Genomic DNA, 21,282 nt, shown 5'->3' on the forward strand with positions numbered 1-21,282 from the left:
TTATGTTATAGTTTATCAGCAACTTTGTGGGAAAAGGGTAGTAATTCCTTGTCGGCTGGTGCGTTCAAGTGAATTTGAACTTTCACCTCGTTTAGACAGAGCTCCTGATGAATCGTCAACTAAGTCATTTTTGACTGGGAAATATTTGAATGAGGCACAAAATTAGACGCTGCTTATCTGATGCATCACCAAGACAAATAATAAAAACGAGCTGTGCGCAGTTCTCGTTCCCTGGCTCGTCACAGTGGAAACACCGCAGGAGAAATGTGTTGTCTAAGATATTAATTTTCCTCATAGTGAGCCAGTTATTGATCTCTTCTTCTCCGTCATTTAGGTTCACTTCCATCTGCAGGTTCTACCTCTGATCTGATTAAATGCGGTGCAGTTTGCAGTGGTGCTTTGTTTTTGCTTCTCTGCTGCTGTTCCATCACACGGGTAATGTGGTGGGTGGTGCTAGTGAGAAAGACAAGCTGGTCTATTTATAGTCTCTGCAGTCCTGAGCTGGGCTGCCTTACAGCAGGTCTCCTGGCGGCAGCAGCAGCAGCAGCTACAGCGTCAGTGTTTGTCTTCCCTCCACAACGTGCAGTGATGACAAGCTGTAGAATCAGCAGGTACGCTGACAGGTACAGGTGATCGCTCAGAGTCACCGACATGGAAGGAGACAGCTACCGCAACCTCACTCCACTGAAGGTTAATGAGTACAACAGTGTGTGAGCCAAGATGAAGTAAGGCCTCAAATATTAACACACATCCCTGAGTCAGCCCCTCTGTGGCACAGCCAACAGAGATGGTCAAGCGACGTTTCTCCATATTTTACTGTATTTGTCGGGTTGTGGTGGTGCAGGGCGGAAATGAAGAACCAAAAATCTCTTCTCAATAATCCCAAAACGATGACAAGAAAAAGAGAAAAAAGTAAAGAACAATCAGACAAGAAACAGGTTTGAGAACAAGAGGAGGAGCCGATTGGACAAGAAACACTGGGAACAGAGACGTGAGTGACGGAAACTAATGAACTGACGGGAGACAGGTGAAGCCCTCAAAAAAGGTGAGAAACGGTCAAAGACAGGAAGTGCAGCAAACCAGACACCGGAGGAAGTGGTTTTGAGAACAGAGGACATGGATTAAGGCCAAGGAGGAGTTTGAGAGTTTGGAAACAGCAATTTTTAGACAGTCTTGTTGGCTATGGGTCACCACTGGCTTCAAGCTAGATATACGTGACTCAGTCTGTCTGGATGCTCTGGAAGTGATGCAGGAGGGAAAACTACCCTCATGACCTCAAGACAACTATTTGTGAGTACTTGAATTGCACTTTTTTTTTGGGCTGAAGTATCGTTTTAAAACACCCTCCTTAAGTTCTTTTGGTTTGAAGTTCCCAATTTGTCCTCATTATGTTTCAATTTGTGGGTTTAACAGTCAAATTGCAGCAAGGAGATGTTTTGGTTCCCTCTAGGTCTCGTGAAAGGCTTCCCTTTAGGACTTTTTCATAAAGAAATAAACATTCCCAGTGGTTAAGATGAGAGACGTTTTTGCCACATCAGCCATATTCATCCTTTGCAGAGTGAATATCCCCAACTACATGAGGACTACATTTTAATGTTTAGTTCTTTGAAGGGGAAGGGGTCATAAATAAAAGTGAAAGTTCAAGGTCATTCTCGCCCTTGACGCTATAATTTCTGACTTGCTCTTCATCATTGCCAAATGCGCCTTGAAAAAAAAAAAAAAGTTTCATATGCAGGGAATAAACTGGGAAATGAAGATAAAGGGATAATTACCAACATGGCTTATAAATTTACCACTTTATCATCATCAGTAGAGATGAATCAAGATTTTTACACTGGATCTTGTCTGGTGGGAAAATACAAAGAAAGAGATGTTGCTGGTAGATTAATTAAGACTAAATGTGTGATTCAGGGTGAGGTTTATTAAAATAATTTGACCCATTTCTGTAGTTTGGGGACCCAGAGTTGCATTTGACCCCTCAAACTCAAAATTACAAAAGCTTTCTCAGCTTTTCCTCCCAAGGTATTTTGGGCTCTCCCAAGAACTTTTTTTGGGCTGTGACATTCAGATTGATGAGTCTCATTCCCTCCAGAAACACTATTTGACGTTAATGAAGCAACGCAGGGCAGATTAAAGGCCGGTAGATGAGCGTATCAGCAGCTCTCAGCTGCGTTCAGACTTCGACATGCTCCAAGTCGACATAAGCTGGACTTTGATCCGCATGAAAACAGCTGAATTATAAGAGCTGTCGTGTGTTTCACCGCGGCATAATTACTGCTGAATTAGAGCCAGCGGAGCAGGTATTTTCATTCTAATTAATTCTTCAGCATCTGTTTGTTCTGATAGTGTTGTCAGGGAGAGGAGCTCAGCGTGGTGCAGCCCAGAGACCCAGACAACTGATGTCCTCGGAGACAAAAGATTTCAGACGTCTGTGGTTTTATCATCGCTCTGCACACAGCGACATCTGTCCCTCCTGTCTGTTTTGACTTTGTTTGACTCGCAAAAAAAAAATCACATATATTATAAATGATGTGTTCACGCTAATGCTGGTTGAACAGCTTTAAACCACATTAATTCAGACTGTTCTTTCAGTGAGATTAAAAACATATGTAAAGTGAATGTATTCATGTTCAAAGCATCACTTAATCCAAAAAAGTGTATTTTGCCTTTCAAGTATTCATAAATATGTGTCTTGAGCTTGTGAAGATGTTTTTCCCTCGCACGTCACTTCTGTGTGACTCCAGAATGCAGAATGAGCTGGCCATGTTTATTTCGCTTGAAGCTAACGGAGAGTTAATTTTTAGCTCAAATCAAAGTGTTTTGGATTACTAGACATGCGGCTGGATGAAGAATAGACAGATTACGCCAGAAGATACACTTGAGAGTTTACAACCAGACATTTTTGGACTGTTTTGCTGTCGTAAACTGTCACTCGCTGTTAGCTTCATGTTAAATTTGATGATTTATGACTTCTGGAATCACAAAAAAAGTAATGCAAGAAGGAAAAAGGTCTTTTTTGAGCTTAAAATACTTTATTTTGAGTACTTGAAAGGCAAAAAAAAACCTTTTTGGAAAGTACTGTTTAAAAGAGACAATTGGGGCCACTCACTTCTGCACTCAACGCACTGGAAAATGGATTATTAGGAAAGAAGTCCCAGACGAGAGTGAAGATATTCACAAAGATACCTGAGAGGAGCAGCTCTGTGTTGTAAATGCTTTTACTGTTTATCTGAAGGACCGTCCCACGTCCTGCGAAGCTGTCGCCGTGTTTTTTTTTTTGTTTTGTTTTTTACGCCCGATACGATAGATATGAGGTCACAGGATGAGAACAATACCCCTCCCCTCTCCGCTGAGGGCTGTGGGCACGTCTACCCGGGTAAACAAACAAGCAGACGCCACTCTGCTTCCCTCAGGGGCCCATGATTCCCCTCACAGGAGGAAGAGGCAGCTTTTAGGAGCTTCATGGCCTGCTATTGATTTTCAATATCTGGCAGCGGTGCCACTCAAAGCGTCTAACAGAAAAGTTTAGAGGTAAAGAACACGTTTTCATGGAGTGAGGCTGCGACGAAGCAGTAGCTCGTTGTTTTCTGTGTCTCCAGTGACCGACTGTGGAGTGATGAAGTGTCTGTGTTGTCTGTGTGATGCAGCTGCAAGAGAAAATTAAAGCAATTAATCAGGCGCGGTGGCATCATAACATGGCTTGTGGCTGCCATTAGAATTGTGTTTTTTCCCTCAGTGGTACTAAAGTGTCACACAGTGGTGGGTTTTATGTGTGTGTGTGTGTGTGTGTGTGTGTGTGTGTGTGTGAGAGAGACAGAGAGAGAGAGGGAGAGAGAAATTGTTAGCCTGTGTATGATGGATGGTTACTCTGTGAGCCATTAGAGGCTTTTGTGTGAGTTTGCTCTTCAACTCCTGCATCTGTGAGGACCAAATGTTTCCACAACAATAAGAAGAAGAAGAAGAAGAAGTGGTGAACAGTTTGTGGTTCAGTCTTGAGTGTCGATCCAATTTTAGATGAACACATAACAAAAGATCGCAAGTAACTTGACATTGTGGGATCCACTTGTCTTATTCCAAAAGTATGCGTTATTAAAACTCAGAGAAACATATCAACTATTATTATTTTTACAAATTTATACTGGGCCACCTGCTATTCTAATGCTGTTTCCTAAGGTTTCCAGTTTTGCTTCCTGAATTATTTAAAACAAAGTTTTAAATCTTTGACAAATGTACAAAGGTAGATTTAAAAAAATGGATGATTTATAACCAAAAATGGTGTAAAAAAAATTCAGGAATGGAGCCTGAGGGAGGGAGGAGGAATATAAAGGACACTAATTCAATGGACTAGAATCCACAGAATCAATGTGTGTGGCAGCTTCTCTGTTGTTATGACCGTTATTATCCAGAAATAAATCCTCAGTTTATTGTTTAACAGATATCATTAGCACTCCTGCTACTTCTCTCTCTTACATAGTTACAAATGTATTTGAAGCAAAATCTGCTTTAAGAGTCATTTGCATTCAATAGCTGGGAACAGTGCAGTGTGGTGGATTAAAATGAGCAAAATTTCCCTTCAACATGTGTCAGAGGGGATGGAAACATGTACAGTGCTGATGTGAATGTTTCCGTCAGAAGAAGTGAATGAGCAGTGGAGGTGTGTGTGTGTGTGTGTGTGTGTGTGTGTGTGTGTGTGTGTGTGTGTGTGTGTGAGAGAGTGAAAGTCCGCAGGCCAGAGGCAGCATGAAAGAACCAAAGCCATGTCGAAACACAAGTCCTTATTTGTCCTCCTTTCTTTGAATGATGCAGTGTGTGTGTGTGTGTGTGTGTGTGTGTGTGTGTGTGTGTGTGTGTGTGAGAGAGAGCGAGGGAGAGACTGCATCTGCATCGCCGCATGTCTCTGTGCTTTCAGCCAGGATGGTTTTGAACTTTTTTAAATGTTAAATGCTGGCGTGATAAAGATGCTAAAGAAATTAAACGACTGAGTCAAACACACACTTGCAGGCTTCAGCTGCTGCAATAAATGTGGACATAATTGTCGTTAAACCCCTCATGACCCAGATGTGATCTTTCCCAGCCACATGTGTAAAATCTAGGTCACACAGGGTTACCATCACACACCCTGTAGGGTAGGGGTGGTCACCATGGCTGCTTTGCCCATCTTATCCATCTAAACTGATCAATACCCATGCACAGTAACCCAGACGGTCAGCCCCCTGCCCTACTTCTGCATCGCCACAGACGTAAACACAGACATCAACACAGAGAGGCGAGCCGCTCAGGTCAGTCAGAGGCAGAGGAAGGGTGGGCATGGTGGACCCAGACAGAGCATGACACCAGCTCCTCCTCTGCTCTCCTTTTGGAAAAAGACGGACAGACAGAGAGAGAGAGAGAGAGAGAGAGAGCGAGGAGGTTGCTAGGAGACCTGGCCCAATGTAAACACGACACCATCTGCTGCAGTGAGATTTGGAGTGGGTTAGCCAAGTCGGACAGGAAGAAGAAAAAAAAAAAACAACCCTGGAGGACCACTGGAGGCAACACTACAGAGAAAGAGAGAGAGCAGTGTGGAGGGGGGGGGGTGGAGAAGAGATGGGTGATAATGGAAGAGGAGAGCTAGGAGACAATTGGAGTGGGAATGAGGGATGAAAGGAGGAGACCAGAAAACATAGGAGGAAAGTAACCATGACGGGAATCTTGATTCATGTGTGACTAACAGGTGTGATTGTTACATCACCCACCTACACACACACACACACACACACACACACACTGTTCCTTCTCTCGCATAGTAATACATGATGCACTTGCTACCATGGGGACTATAAAATGTCATCCTCAAAAATTCAGCTGTATCACACAGATTTGTGCCCACCTCCTGTGATTGGTCGGTTCACACAAACAACCCCAACAACCCCCCCCCCCCACCCCCCCACCCGTTGATGAGTGTGAGTGAGTAACATCAGTTAGCGCTGCTCTCCTTACCGTAAACTGCTCTCTTACTCATCATCTCTAAACAAAACACGCTTCACGGCTGTTATCGTGGAGCCAGTTAAAGCTCTCAAATGTGCTCCTCGCCTCGTCAACAGGATTTTTCTCATTCACAAGAATTTTTGCAAAATAATAATAAAAAAAAAAAACAGCTCTGAAATGATTTCTTTACTCCTAGAAATTAAAAGGCGAGCATACAAACACTTGATTTCAATTCAGACCAGGGTTTTGATGGGACAGCCTCACACGGCCTAGTATGATGAGTAGGTTGGCGCGAGTGCTAACCCAGCCACTGGTGGCGCTAGCAGCGTTTGTGGAGGTAGACGGGCACACAGCTGGAAGTGGAATGTTTCAGGCAGGCCAGAGTTTTAACAAAAATTGGGAACTTGTGGCTTAGAGGCATTGAGCTAATATTGCACTTTTTCTACATCATTTTATATCGGCTACTTCAGTGACACTGCACTGCTGAGAATGAATACAAAATTACTGCATTTTGCCTTCTCAGATGTACTTTTGCTTCAGTTAGGCTACATTTTGCTGCTTTGTCAGTGTATTGTCTCGCACTCTACTGATTATTACAGAATCATTATATTGTGATTATCATAAGCAAGATACTGCAGAGTATTGCATTGTTTTTTTCCCCTGCAATTCCCACTTCTAATTAGCATTAAATTAATGGTCTTGTCCTCAAAATAAAACCTGAAAAATGGCTTACTTTTTTTTGTCAAAAAAAGAAAACCCGTGTCATGAAATTTTGGGTGAATCATGAAACATCGAGCATTTCTGGAGAACAAAAGTCGTTCCTCTTGAGATTCCCTTCACAAGAGTGCCCAAGCATCAAGAGAGGAAACAGGCAGCGTCTTCCATACAGATATCAAGGTGCATTTTATTAGATGAAGATCCAATGATATATCGTCAACGTCAGCATCCTCCTTTACAAAAGACATTAAAATTGGAACATTTTTCAGTAAAAAAGTAGTATAGTACAGCCGACCGGAGAGAAAGCCTGACATGACCTAGATCATATTCATTCATCATCGTATGGGTCATTGATAAAACACAACACGGTAACACTATTTACAGTCTGTAACACAGAGGCTGACATGAATGGTAATCCTCCTGGTGAATACAGTAAATAGAATATATTCATATATTAAGATCTGTTGTTTACAAAATAATGATGCACTGTATATATATAACAGAGAAAGGCTATCTACAACCTTGGCTTTCAGCTGTACACACCCCCTTGTGTTGCTCTGTTTGGTCAATTTATTGTTGATGGGTGGGTTCTTTGGTTGTGCTGGATTTGATGTCAGTCAGCTGCTGACTTACTGAAGCTGTTTCGGTTTGGTTGGACAGTTTGGAACATGGCTCGCCATGTTGAGGGAAACCACGTGTTCGCAACCGCAGGGAAAAAAAAAAAAAAGACATCGGCGATCAATTTCCCCCCTCAAAAAAACAAACAAAACAAAACAAAACGGGATCATATTTACATTTGAGGGATCCCCATGAACTCCTGATTGGTGTATTACAGCATCATTTCAACTCTCAAAGCTTCTTGTCACAAAAATATAAAACATGGATAAGACTGAGCACAAAACTGGCCAGGACACTAGCTTTTAGCTCATGCATATATTAGTAGTGCATTTCCACAGGATGGAGGCTGTAATGGATTCTCTCATTTGAAAAAAACACATATTTCCATCAGAGAATAACACATTCAGTGGGGTCCTGCCTTAGCGAAGGAAATGCCCTCAAATATTACCCAGAGGTTACGACTTAAACGCCTGTGATGCATGAGGAATAATTAGTTATCTGATCGAGGTGAATGAAGAGAAAACTTAGATTATAAATTGCCATCATGTTGCCTGGCAGGTTTGATGTTTTATGGTGGCCAGTTAGTGGAACAGACCCAACTGACAGACACAGACCGCGGACCTAAACTTCTCTTACTCAGAGGAGCAGCATCAGTAGGATGTTGAAGAGATTCTACCGGCTCCTTAGTACAGTCGGTGTCTGTCAGAGCCCATGAGTGAAAAGAGCAAGTCATTGTCCAGAGAATTCACAGTGAGCGAGTGGGCATGTCCAGGGCTTTCCTATCATGTAACTGGAGAGAAACCGGAGGAAAGGAAAAAAAGGGCCATTCCCAAAAAGGGCAGAGGCTACGTTTACACAAACGACAATGATCCAACTATTGACCGTGTTCTGATCAAGACGACAAACGCTTTCAAACAAACTTATTATTATTACATTCATATCCTTGTTTACAAATTACAGAGAAAAATGAGAGAAGAAGTTCAGCTGTGTTATATTTTGAAATTTGACTTGAAGCCATTTGGGTCATGTTGGTACATTTGGGGTGGTTTTTTTGTTGTTGTTTTTTTTTTTGATAATAATGCAGAAAACTGCACTTTGCAGCTGAGCCGGTGACACTTGCCGGGGGCCGGGACCACCGTCATGAAGTGTTCTGACTGCCATACGCACCACAAAAGTACCGCAATAACTGATGCTGTATACTAGCCGGAATATCGCCGACCGTGTAAATGTAGCCACTGAAGAGTTGAGTCGTATCAGGACTTCCGTCAACAAGCTGGAAATCATCTGATAAATCTAATGAGGAGCAAGAGACTCATCATGCTCGCCTCCTGCATGCCGTTCCCAAGCGAAACCCCGCCCCTAAACCAAACCATCTATCCCCAGTAGGTGAGACCACGTCTGACACGGACAATCTCTTGTTGTGTGCTACATGTGTGAAAAGGCATGTGTCCAGAGGTCATATGAGAAAATAGCGTATGAATACTAGTGCATCTATAATACACACCTCTGTGCTCATGTGAGTAATTTGGAACGTCCTACTTTTTGAGGGTTTGTTGTGACAACGCGTTGTCCCTCCGCCCATTTTACCACGCACACATCGGCCATTTGAAATCAAAGTAGTTGGTGGTCATTTGTTTACAGGGGTTGTGGTTCCTGGCCGTTAGCCGACCCTCCAGGCCTGCAGAGGCTCCTCACTGTTGACTCACAACAGCAGAAGGACGCTCACAGTGCTCGCAAACTTTTGGCAATCCCAGCTAAAGTTGTTCACCTGAGAAACGCTGACGTATGTAATTCTATCAGGCCAAGTAACAAACGACAGCCAGACATCAACGGGGAGGATCAGCGCATCCCTTTATGTGACTCTCTGTATTAAACTGTTTAAAACTCCTGCTTTGCTGCTGCAAGGACAAATTCCTGTGAGGTTTTAGCAAAAGCTGGTAGCTATCTTACTGTATCTCTTTCACTCCAGCCCCCCTCACCCTCACCCCTGCCCACCCTGAGCTGCATCACTGACAAGACATGAACTGGACTCCAGCCAGAGGCCATTAAAGCCGCTGCATAACTGGATCAGGATCCTCCCTCGCTGTGCCCCTCCCTCCAGTGAGCGGCCTGGTGAGCTGCAATCCCTGCACCCACCCGTCCAACCAACTGTCCACCTCCCCCAGCCCAAAGCCCATGTGCTCAGGCCTCCGTGCCAAGCCTCAGTGCCAGGCGTCATCACCGGCCCAGCTGGCATGGCCCCAATCAGCTGGATTTGCTATAATCATCTTAGGTCATCTCATTCACGCTGGGAACCGCACAAATGCCAGTCAGCTCTTCAAGCAAGGCCAATGAACCTCACCAGGCCGGGCCAACTGGCCTCCCTCTGGGCTTACTCCCACTGAGTGACCCCTTTAAAAATGGCCGCTATAGAAGGAGGGACATTCACACGCTGACGTTGTCTTCCAGCAATATCAAATCATGCTTCAGTAACAAAAGAAAAGAGAGTCTGGTCTGGTCTACTCCTGCTGGCCAGTCATCTAGTCCTGCTAGCTGCTCACAAGCCTGCCTCTCTGGGACCACCGTGTGTGCGTGTGTGTGTGTGCGTGTGTGTGCGTGTGTGTGTGTGTGTGTCAAGAGGCATGGTAGGGAGGGATGGGCAGAGAGTTACAGAGGTTAATGGTAAATCAGCCAAACCAAAGTCACACACTCACCCACCATACACACCCCCTCCCTCCCCCCTCCCATCCAAGGCCCAACAGTCACCCAGCAGCGGCTCGTCCCTCAGTCCCAGCCGTTGTCCTTTATCATGTGGGCCAGCTCGATGATGAACTTGCCCTCTTTATACTTCTGACTGCTCTCAAAGGCGTGTTCCTGGAGGAGGGGAGGGGGGGTAGCAGAGGACAAGACAGATGCCGTTTAACTCCAATGACTGTAGCATGATGATATGATTGACAGACAGCAGGACAGGCCCAGTCTGTCTGCTCCTGTCTGTTGTATAACCATCAGTCACCTAACACTGCAGAGGGGGCTGAGTGCCTCATGTTGGCAGGAATGTCTCTCTAACCACTAATATTTTGGCAAATGCAAAAGGCCACGGGTTTGAACTTTACTAGAGCCAGCAGAGAGGCGGCATCTGCTCTTATTTTGCAGGCTGAAACATGCATTTCTACTTAGATGTGTAGTCCAAGATTCCTCTGAAAAATATGTAAGTGATTTAACCAAGAAACCCCCAGACAACAAAAGATTATAAGCAGGACCCGCTGCTGTTGTCGAGGGTAAGAAGACTACCTACTCTCAATAGAATATTTCCAATATCAGAGAATGATAGCGCGGTTTCCTTTACCGCTGGGTGTGACCCCTCCACTACCTGAGCTCACTTCCATGGTGCCAAAATTACTCCAAATTTTGCTCCTTTTCACTGTTAACTACAAAACTGATGCAGCAATTATTCTGCAGCGTGAACTCTTAAAAGTATAACCTGGATGTTAAATTCTTGACTCAGATGTTTAAATTGGCCGATCGCCAATGTTTTTCCAATGGAGCGCTGCTGTTAGACTGCTGCTCTGATTGGCTCAGGGCAGTGCAGGGCTCAACTTGTAAGCTCCAGAGATACGCAGTAAGATTGTAGAAGTGTAAATGCAGTCATTTATAGCTGATGTTGTGCCGCAGTTTAGCCACAGAGGAGTGACTTCATGGCCACCACAGCCAGCGTTATGCTTCAGCACGGTGATGTTTTCTGCCCGCGACACCCCTCTGTTGTGTCTGTGTTTAGCAACTTGATAGCGACTGCCTTTTGGAAGACTTTTTCATTTTATAATTATGGAGTGGAGTATTTATTGGTGTATTCCATGTCATAGAAATGTCACGGCCCGCCTGGACGGGGTCCACTTTAAGTTATGGACTTTTAATTATGGACCGAGTTTGGATTTTAGTTCTCTTTGTGTTGTAGTTTTACTCCCTGTTTTCGTGTGCTTCTCGTCCGTTCCTGTTTTATTTTGAAAAGTACTTCCCTCGTGTTCTTCTGCATTACTTCCTGTCTTTGTCCATTTCCCGTCTACTTGGAGTCTCACCTGTGTCTTGTCAGTGTATCAGTCCTCGTCAGTCACAGCCGTGCTCCCACTGTTTCTTGCCCAGTCGGCTCCCTCCTGCCCTCCCACCTGTTTCTTGTTGTAGAATTTGGATGTAAGGTCAGTTTGTCATGTCTCTCTGTGTCAGTTTGTCTGCTGCGTCACCCATTTGTCTGCCTGCCTTCTGTGTCTGCATTCAGGTCCATCACCACCAAACCTAACAAGAACAAAATCTTGCAATATATAAAAGTGGTGCAACCCATAAACATTTCTTGCATTCAGCTGAAAACCTACAGGCTGGTAGCCGAGGGAACCATCCAACATTGCTAACTTATTTCCAGGTTTTACGACTAATTCCTGTGCCACTCCATGCTGATGGAGTTTTCTTTTGTTTATGTTGCTCCATCTTTTGTGCCAGGAAAAATGTCAGTTATAGCACTACAGTGGGAGCACAGTTGCTAACTTGTCTCTTCTAGTGTGTCATTGTGTTGACCTTTATTAGTTTCAACAGGGAACTTTAAGCAGGGGGGATGTTTGTTGCATGTTCTTGATTTGTGATTAATTTCCTAAACCACTTTTAATCCATCTTTCTGTAGTCCTTTTTCAACTGCCTGAGAGCCATTTTTCCATTTTGGATGACACAATAAAGTTCAGAATTGCTCCTCGGTGACTTAAAATACTGACTGCTGAAGTCATTAAGAGTCCTGTGTTCCTGTGAAAACTCTGGTGCTGCTGATACAACTGTTGCTGTGTGTGCGTGTGTGTGAGCACCTTGTTTTGTCTTTGACTATTTTGGTTCTGAGCAACAGACACACGTTATCGGATTTCTCGGTGTAGAAGTGCAGTAGGTCAAACCACTCCCGAGAACTTTGACGACTGCAAAAAATCAACACAGCTGCAACTGATATTAATGGCCGCCATCCGTTTCGTCCTATTTAGTGCTTGTGCATGCATATGTTGTCTCTGCCTTGTGGGGTCCTGACAGGAATAGAAACCACCCACAAAACAGCTTGCAGTGAAGAAAAGTTTATTTTTATCCTTAAAAGTTTGAGAACTGAGGTGAAGCTGACACGTGAACTGATCGGATGTTCGAGGTAGAGGTTAGACGAACATCTCAGAGGCCTGACAACAAACATACGTGCATGTATGTGCCCTCTCTAGGACAGTCACATGTCCTATATATTGTAAACTCTCACCTTCATAGTGACAGCGTTCACCTCTGACATCTGCACAGGCTCAGCTCTGCTGATATATGAAGACAGCTAACGTGTGAGCTTCCTGACATAAAATACCACCTGGACTAAATACATGCAGCATGTGTGTTTGACTCGGTTGACTGTAAATTTAGCTTTAGGCTGAGCCAAAAATACCCATCGACTATGTTTACATGGACGGCAGTTTTCCTTTATAAGATAAGACCTACACAAAAGGTATTTTCTGAGGATGCAAATAAGGTCAGAGTTGGAGGAAGTAAAAACTGAATGAATGTGGAGTATTTTGATCTTAGTCGCATAACTGAAGGGAACTTTAAACACCTTGATCTCATGAGGAAGTTTAAACAGAGTCATCGCAGAACTTGTTGACACGTTTCTCAATCAGCCTGCTTGATGATGCATCTCCAGCGTCCACAGTTGCTAAGCAGTTTGCACGTTTTTAAACCGAAGAGTTGACCTTTAAGAAGTTTCTAATCCACAACAAAGCAGAGAAAGTTTCAGGTCAGATTCTGGAGCTTCATGTGCCCGCCGTATGTCTTCAGTCATTATTCCGACTTTGCTCTCTGTAGCATGTAAACAGGACTATGAATGGAATAATCTGATCATAAATCAACCTGTTGAAATACTGTTGTGTTTAAAATCAGGTCCAATCACAAAATTATTGCCCTCCATGTAAATACAGCTGGTTCTAACACTTTTAAATGAAACGTGACGCCTGCTGCTCTGTTAAGGTGACGTACAAACACTTTGTTTTCAAGTATTCATACTTGAATATTTGTTTTTCAGACAACTTTTTACCCGTTACATTTTTCAAACTGCCGTGTCCCATGAGTTCTGATGCCTTTCAGCAGCGTTACAGATTATTTTTATTGTGCACGATTGCACACCCTCCCAGCATAAAGACTGCTGTCACCCAAACATGGATGGCCAGGAATGCATAAAAACAAATAACCCCTCGGTGTTTCCATCATTGCAGTCAGCAGCGTCCGTGTAAATCACAACGTTCTGTTGCTGAAAACTGATTTGCATGTTGGAGCAAAGACACTGATCATTACTTTCAGAACATCGTTTTGTTCATCGTATTTGAAGTCATACGAAAACCTGACAGCTTTTGAACAATTCTGTTTCACGCTATTAATATGGCATGAGGAAAACACCCAACTATTTTCCACTTGACTTGAGAAAGTTCAATCAGTAGTTCTGCTTTTACAAGAATCACTTTCATGGAAGTATCTGTGTTTCCAGAAAACAACTTCCACTGTTTTCCTATCACATGTCGCATAAGACAAATAAAGACTTGTCTCCGTCTGTTCAGAGAAGTCTGTCTAATGATTGATTGGGCCCACAGCCGTACCACCATTGACCCTGAGGGAGGAGGAGGATGCCAGATATAATTAGGGTGCAAATAAAATTAGGGGGTGCTATTCTAACCTCACAGTTTATCATCCCCTAACCTTGGATGGAGTTTGTGGGCTGTGCAACACACCAGCCAAGGACACTTACGTATTTCCAGCCCAGGGTCGTCTTGCAGTTCTCACAGTAGATATCTGCTACAGCATGCAGGCCCGTGAGCAGAACTCTCTCCTCTGCAGGGCCACACCCGACGTTCACTCTGAACAAGGGAAAAAACGGTGTGCAGTTAAGAGGGAGAACAGACGAGCAGAAGAGGCTCGCTCAGTAGCAAGTACTGTATGATGTAGCCAGGGTGAGTCACAGCCTCACGCCCACTCACTCACAGCATACTGATAGGGCAGCGGGCCATCGAGCAGGGATGGATTATTTTCACACTCAATTCAGCTGATAATGAGATCCCCCTGCACCCCACCCCCACCCCCCACCCCCACCCAAACCCATGAGGCACGCGCTGGCTTCATAAACAATATAACTGCCTGGAGGGACCAAAACTTCATCAAACACCCGAGAGGGGAAGATTACCTGTCTCCTAAATCCTACGTGCCTGAGCGCTGCTAACATCAACATGTGACGAAAACAACAACAGAAGAGACACTCACACTGAGTTGAACAGGTATGCTCGTCCCTGGCTGCCCTGGAACGACTGCAGAGGCGAGAGGAAACAAGGATGAGACGAGAACTGACAGCTGATTTGATCTTTTAAATCGTATCTAAACTGATGTTTCTGCAGCGATGCTCCTCCAATTAATTCTGCAGCTCTAATTAATTGCCTTGGATTATGTGATTGCAGAATTGTTGTGGCGGCTGCTAGCTGTTACTACCAGTAATGTTGGTATTTTCTGGCAGGTATTTATTTATGGCCACAACACAAAACACAGAGTCGTGACTGGCAGGTGTGGGTGTTCTCATCATCACACATGGAAAAAGTGATAGAGCATTCATAATCCAATTCACTAACCAGTTTATGACATAATCCATCCACTGAGGTACACAGGTGTTCAATCATCTGTTCATTTCTATGACTCTCGTCCTCCCTCCACCTCTTGTCATGTAATGTTTGTCCTGTTAATAGCTTGAACTCTTCTGTTTAGCAGAACTGGTTGTGCTACAGATTCGAGCAGACGTTTGGTATTCGGCTCTTGAAAGTCAAACGTGGTTTAACGTCAAGTTCTTTTTCCTGTGTGTAATAATTAGCTGCCTGAGTTGATTTCCAGGAGCAACTGCTGCTCTAAGATGAGGAAATTTATTAGAGCAGAGTGCCGCTGTTGCACGCCGGTTACCTTGGAGATGAGCTCGTCGTGGTTGGCCAGGTGGGCCCGGCAGTGGATGCAGCTGTAGGTCCGGTGGCAGCTGGGCAGGTAGGCCTGAAAAGTCTTGGAGCGAGTCATTCTGACCATGGGCGGGGTTGGCGGGCGGTGCAAAAAGGGACTGCCAGCCCAGGTCGGCTCACAAGGGAAGCACCGCAACACACAGGTGAGGGCCGTGGTGGGCGGTGGGTCGGGAGGCGAACACCTGAGCGAGCACGGGAGGAATGAAAGAGCAGATCACGGTTACATGGCTGCGTAACAGCTGCTGTCTTGAGCGGCAACTGAGCCACAGGTGTGTAACTGCACTCCTGAGGGTGTAGAGAATACTCCCACCTACTTTTGTGTGTGTGTGTGTGTGTGTGAGTGCGCGTGTGCGTGTGTGAGACGCCTGGAAAAGCTGCGATGCGATGAGATGTCACTAATGAGCCTTCTCGAGTGAAACCACCAGACATAAAAAAGGAACTCTAGGTTGGGCCACCACGGAAGCTGTACGGCGCGGTGTTTTCCCAGGCCCAGGTTGATGTGTAGCTGCATCCATTCACCAGTGCAACCATTTCCAGTCCACACACAGGCAGCAGCAAAGCTAGCTCTCATTCTGTGTCAACGTCTATGAGGCTGCACACATAATCTGCTTAGTCTAGCACAACTGCGAGGCTCGTGCTCGGCTCGCTCTATGATATCTGAATAGGCCGAGCCCTTAAAATACTTGTGCTGGAGTGCCCTGGTGACTGAGAAGATTAGTGAGGTGGCCTGGAAACCCATCCCAAAGGTCAGGGGCAGGATATGTTTTGACTAACTGTACAGGAGAAGCTAAACATCCCATTTAATCCAGTTGTAGTGCCCAGCGCTACTCTTCTTCAGAAGGTATGAGTACCACAACATGCACTCCTTCCTGTCAGCCGTCAGTGAACCTCCTGGGAAAACTCATAAAATAGTGAATGGGAGCAGGAGGCCTGAGTGAGTTCAGGACAAACAAGACGGAGGAAGAGAGGCCTCTTTACTTTACTGCTCTCTGCAATATGATTGTTTTTAGTGTCGCACAGAGGCTGATAAAGACTCCAGCGCTAACGGGGAGAGCGAGGGGATATAAATAAATAAGGCAGTGAGACATGCCCTTGTTTTCTCTCCTTTGACTCGGTGCCAGCAGCGTGGGACTAGGGCACAAAGACACCCTTAGTACAGATGTCGGAGCTGACCCCTGACACACACACACACGGTTGTGCTCAGTCACTTCAGGACGAAGGAGGAAGTTTAATTAGTTGCCAGTCCGCTAAGAAAACCTCGTTTCATGATTCATTGAGGAAACTGTCACTGATGGAATCATTTTTGCCCTCCTGGTCAAGATGTTTTTTGTCCCGTGGGCATTAAGAAACTGTGATGGGCCTTTCATGGGCCATATAAGTCATCAATAATTAAAACAATCAAACAGAATAATGATCAACTGTGGTTGGAAAGAGAACTTGTTGGTCTTGGTAATGTAGGTTGCAATGTAATCTTTAATTTAAATTACACTAAGATGTGCATTTGCTGCTCGTTGCCAAGTAAACATTGCGATTTTACTGCAAATAAAAGAAACTGTTTTGAAATGTCTAAATATACGGATGGACTCGTATATTATCTATATATCTATATCTTATCTATATTATCAGTAGGAATCTTTATCTCCGTGAATTAAGGAGTACAAATAAAGGCTGAATTAAGTATGTCTCTATGTTTTTGACTTGATAAACTAAACAAGCACTCATCCAATCTGCGTTAAACTTGGCGTCCACACGGCTGGCGCCTCCAGCTGCTGGCCTCCTCTCCAGGTCTCTTTGAGATGGGATGGAATCCTGAGACGACTTCGAAATTTGGGGTGAGAACAAAGTCAGATTTCACTGATGACCCCTCAGATGATGTCACACTCCGAATGCCTGAGCTGATGAACTCATGTGACAGACAGATTTGTGACGGTTTGGATTCTGTCCGATTTCAAGTGTGAGATTAGAATCAGATCAAAGTAGGAGATTCAACTCGAAACCCTGACACCAAAGTAAGAAATCAGAGACCAAAGTCAGGAGAAAGCCCAAGAAGGTTAGAGGCGTCACACAGGCGATGGCCCCTCATACAACGGAGCTCTGCAAATGAAACTAGAAAACTGTGCTGTAAGGAAAGGTCAGTTCACGTCTGGTCAGAACTCTGGTAATCCCGAAGGAGCTATTATCTTTAATCTTTAGTCTGGTCTTCCAATAGATAATTCAATGAGTCTAAGCTTCTAACCGTAACAGACCCTGACCGTGCACCTGAGCTCTAAATCCTGCTGGCCACACCCACTAACTCGCTCCCGAAGTCTGACTCTCTCACCTCACGAGGTCTCTAGATGACCGCGCGACCATGGCTCAGCTACACTGGAGACCCCTTGATGGCTTCTCCCTCCTGTAGCTAAGCTTTGCTATACTTCCCCTGACTTCACAAGATAATCACAGCTCGGGATAACAAATTAGTCACAAGAGCATAGATCCCAGGCCACTCAGTCTTCAAAGCCTACAGACTGTTTACCAGTAAATATGACACAAGCGAGAAGCTGTCCATCAAACCCGAGGATGTTTACTGCGCCAATCAGCTGAGAGCTGTGAGGGACGCGGTTACGGTTGACTGACAGCTCGCTGGCGTACAGCTCATCCTCATGTGCTCTCGACAGACGCACATTCGCTGGATTATGGTGTCACACATACAACACACCAGTCACAAATCATACATAATCCATGTGTGTGTGTAACATCAGCAGTCGGCCTTAAGAATCACCTCATTAGTTTGACACGTGAGCGGCTTTAGATGAAAACTGATTAAATTAAAATATAGAGTGACTACAAAAGATGTTCAGAGCCTAAAAAACGGTTCCTTCGCCAGCTTCTCTTGGTTCTGTTGTTGTTCAACGAATATTCATGTATAATTTATGAACTACTTGCTTGTTTTTATGTTTCAAGCTTTTCTCTGTGGCCTTTGGTCAAGCACTTGGTTTTCATATTTTCAGCCCGTATGCTTTTACCTGAAGGGTTTAATTGTTCTTTGGGCGGCTCTGTGCAGGATGAGCTGCTTCATAAATGTATTTGGTGGAGGATGAATCAGCATTCGCTCCAAATCCAACCGCGGCGGAGCTCCTGGCTCTCACTCACGACAATTTTTGATGTCGTCTTGGGTTTTAATGGCTTGTACGCTGAACACAAGAACTTTCAGTCGATTGATTGCTCCATCGCCACATCTTCATGGAGAATTCTCCACCATTTTGGGCTGAAAAACTTCAGAGACAGGGGGGCAAATATGTGCTGATTTGTGGAGGAACTTGATGACGTCCCCTTTGACTCCAAACTTTCTTCTTGATAATTCTGTGTTCTGAGTGACCCAGAATAAACTTTGAAACCCAAACTGGACGCGTCTGAAGATTCACATCAAACCACCATCACATGTAGTTTGGATCAAGATTGCAAAAAAAAATGCTTTCTTTTTTTGGGGGGGGGGGGGGTTGTTCAGAAAATCAATCTGAATATGCCAAAAATCTGATTCGTGCTGGCAGCAAAAATGGAAGGCACAGTGGACACGCCTCCAATGACCTCACAAAAAAAACATCCCACTTCCAACACCATATTTGGTCACGCTGCCCTGGTAAACACCACCTGGTTTCAAGACCAGGGTTGGGTGACTCTCTCCCTTTGCTCCATTTAAAAAAAAAACAAAAAAAACAAGCATGTATTAACCAGAAAGAATTCAGTACCCAGTAATTAATTTGATGACATGTTGACAGCAGGACAATGACGTTGTTGAACATGCTTGGAAATCCTTTTTCAACATTGTGTGTGAGAACAAGGATGCCGATGGCGTGCAGAAACGCTGACACCACTAAAAAAAAACCCAAACAAACAAAAAAAAAACAACCTCCTTTGACAGCCTGTGCATAAATGATCAGATGACTGCAGCAGACAGAACATGTCATCGACACGGAGGCGAGCGCGCTGCCAACAGTCATCACCTCCGTGTTTGTCTATATTTGATCAGTTTATCCAGCATCATGTTTCTCCTGCTGTCCCTTCATCCTGCTGCTGCTGCTGCTGCTGCTGCTGCTGCTGCTGCTGCTGCTGCGTGGTCGCCGTTTGAGGTCACCGAGCTGTCGATTCTGGTCATTTCTGGGTGTCATCACAAAGAGCTACGTGCCACGAGTCTCACCAGCCAAAAGGGCCCTTGTGTCCCAACAAAAAAACCCTTTGTTATGTAACGTACTGATGCTGCCGCTTCTGACAACGGTGGCGAGCAGGAGGAGGCAGAGGGGAAGAGGAGAGTCAGACGGGGACATGAGATGAACAGAGAGAAAAACTGTTATTTGATTGTGTGTGTGTGTGTGTGTGTGTGTGTGTGTGTGTGTGTGTCCCTCCAGCACTGGATGAGCTGTGTGTTTTATGCTGCCCACAAGCTGCACGATTTCTGTACTTCATGTACTCTCATCCTGCTCTCCATTCAGCGTTACGCCGCCGAGGCCGACAGCAGCATGACATCATTGACTCACTGTGTCCTCACGTATCAAATCTGACTGGTGCACCTTCATCCCAGGTGTGGGTGTGAGTCCTGCTCTGGGAGGTTTTCTGACCCCCCCCCCCCCCCCCAATTATTTCTCTACAGGGGGAACAAGAATGGCTCTGTTCCTCCTCAGCAGTTAGATGATGAATGATGTAACACAAAAACTTATAAGGCTCACCACTTAGTACACAAGCCCTGTTTTTACACAATCACCTTTCAAGACTTGCAACTCCTGACCGCCATCTTCAATGGACTCCTCACATGATCAATAACTATTTGCACTGGAGTCCTGCAGTGATGGACCTGTCATCAACAAGAGCCGAAAGGTTAAAAGAATGTTGATGTTTACATGGAGGAAGAATATAAGGGGAGTGTCGTTGTTACCTGCTGTAACACATCAATAATAAAGCCTCCTGGTTTAGTGTGTGCGTGTGTGCGCGTGTGTGTGTGTGTGTGTGTGTGTGTGTGCGAATCAGGTCACACTTTATCTGGGGCACGACTTCAGCCACCACACAGAGCCCAGATGGCAGAGATGCCTGAGCTCAGCACACACACACACACACACACACACACACACACACACACACACACACACACACACACACACACACACACACACACATCTGCAATGACACGAATGATCACATGCGCGGGTTATGTGATAAACCTGCATTGATCACCGATGACGTTCAAAAACAGCCAGACGCGCGCGTGTGCGTGCGTGCGTGCGTAAATGGTGGCGCATACGTGCGGGACAAAGCAGACGTGTGTCCAGAGGGACAACTCAGGTAGAGTCGGGCTACGACATTAGCCCGGACATGTCCACGTTGACAATTCATGGAGATAAAAAGTTGTCATTAATTAGTTGAGACTCTGACAATCTGCTGAAAGTTGACAAGCACCGAAGGGGCTGTGACGTCAAAGGCTTCACAAAAACAACGCGTAACTACAAATGCACCACAGTGGAATAAAACAGAGGAAATCTTTTCTTTCTTTCTTTTTTTTCTTACCTTTGAAGGGAAGAAAACCGGGATCTCCACGTAGCCTGGAAAATGTCGCACCTCCTCGTTTTCCTCGTGGCAGTGCCAATCCTAAAGCCCCTTTCGCATTCTTTCCCAGGCGAATTTCCTTTCGTCTCCGGCCCTGGCAAGTCCTGCAGAGACGCAATGTTTTGACGCGCAGTGATGCTCACAGCGGAGTTTAGAGGAGGAACGGAGGGAGAGAGAGATACAGGGAGAGAGAGGGTAAAGACGCAGCCAGCCGGAGCGAGAGTGTTCCCTCCGCACCACTTCCGGGTTTGCAGGAAACGCGTTCGGACGCCTTCAGCTTTGTTTTGGACAGTTTTATGTCAGTGTTCACTTTTATAATCGTCAAGCGTGGAAATATTAACTATGTCTGTCGTATAGATACGTTTTACAAGTTGTAAACAAATCTGCTGTCATGGTCAAG

General features: G+C 45.0%; 2 protein-coding genes across 2 annotated transcripts in view; one reads left to right on the forward strand and one right to left on the reverse strand.

The window, feature by feature from the left end:
- Positions 1–470: 470 nt before the first annotated feature.
- Positions 471–21,282, forward strand: part of LOC147254121 (transmembrane protein 120A-A-like) — a 35,737-nt gene continuing 14,925 nt past the window's right edge. Inside the window, exon 1 of the mRNA XM_086215682.1 lies at positions 471–1,290. The gene's annotated coding sequence lies outside the window, so the exon portion shown is untranslated. The remainder of the gene's footprint in view (positions 1,291–21,282) is intronic.
- ypel2b (yippee-like 2b) lies at positions 6,834–21,061 on the reverse strand. Its single transcript, XM_086215686.1, has 5 exons — positions 20,844–21,061; positions 15,259–15,490; positions 14,578–14,621; positions 14,069–14,177; positions 6,834–10,155 (listed from the first exon to the last, which is right to left on the reverse strand). The coding sequence occupies exons 2-5, from the start codon at positions 15,373–15,375 to the stop codon at positions 10,066–10,068; spliced, it is 360 nt and encodes a 119-aa protein (XP_086071812.1). The 5' UTR covers positions 15,376–15,490; positions 20,844–21,061; the 3' UTR covers positions 6,834–10,065.

The sequence above is a fragment of the Aulostomus chinensis genome, chromosome 10 (assembly GCF_037954235.1).
Source record: "Aulostomus chinensis isolate RoL2024-O1b breed Wild chromosome 10, RoL_Achi_v1.0, whole genome shotgun sequence".
NCBI classification, from domain to species: Eukaryota; Metazoa; Chordata; class Actinopteri; order Syngnathiformes; family Aulostomidae; genus Aulostomus; species Aulostomus chinensis.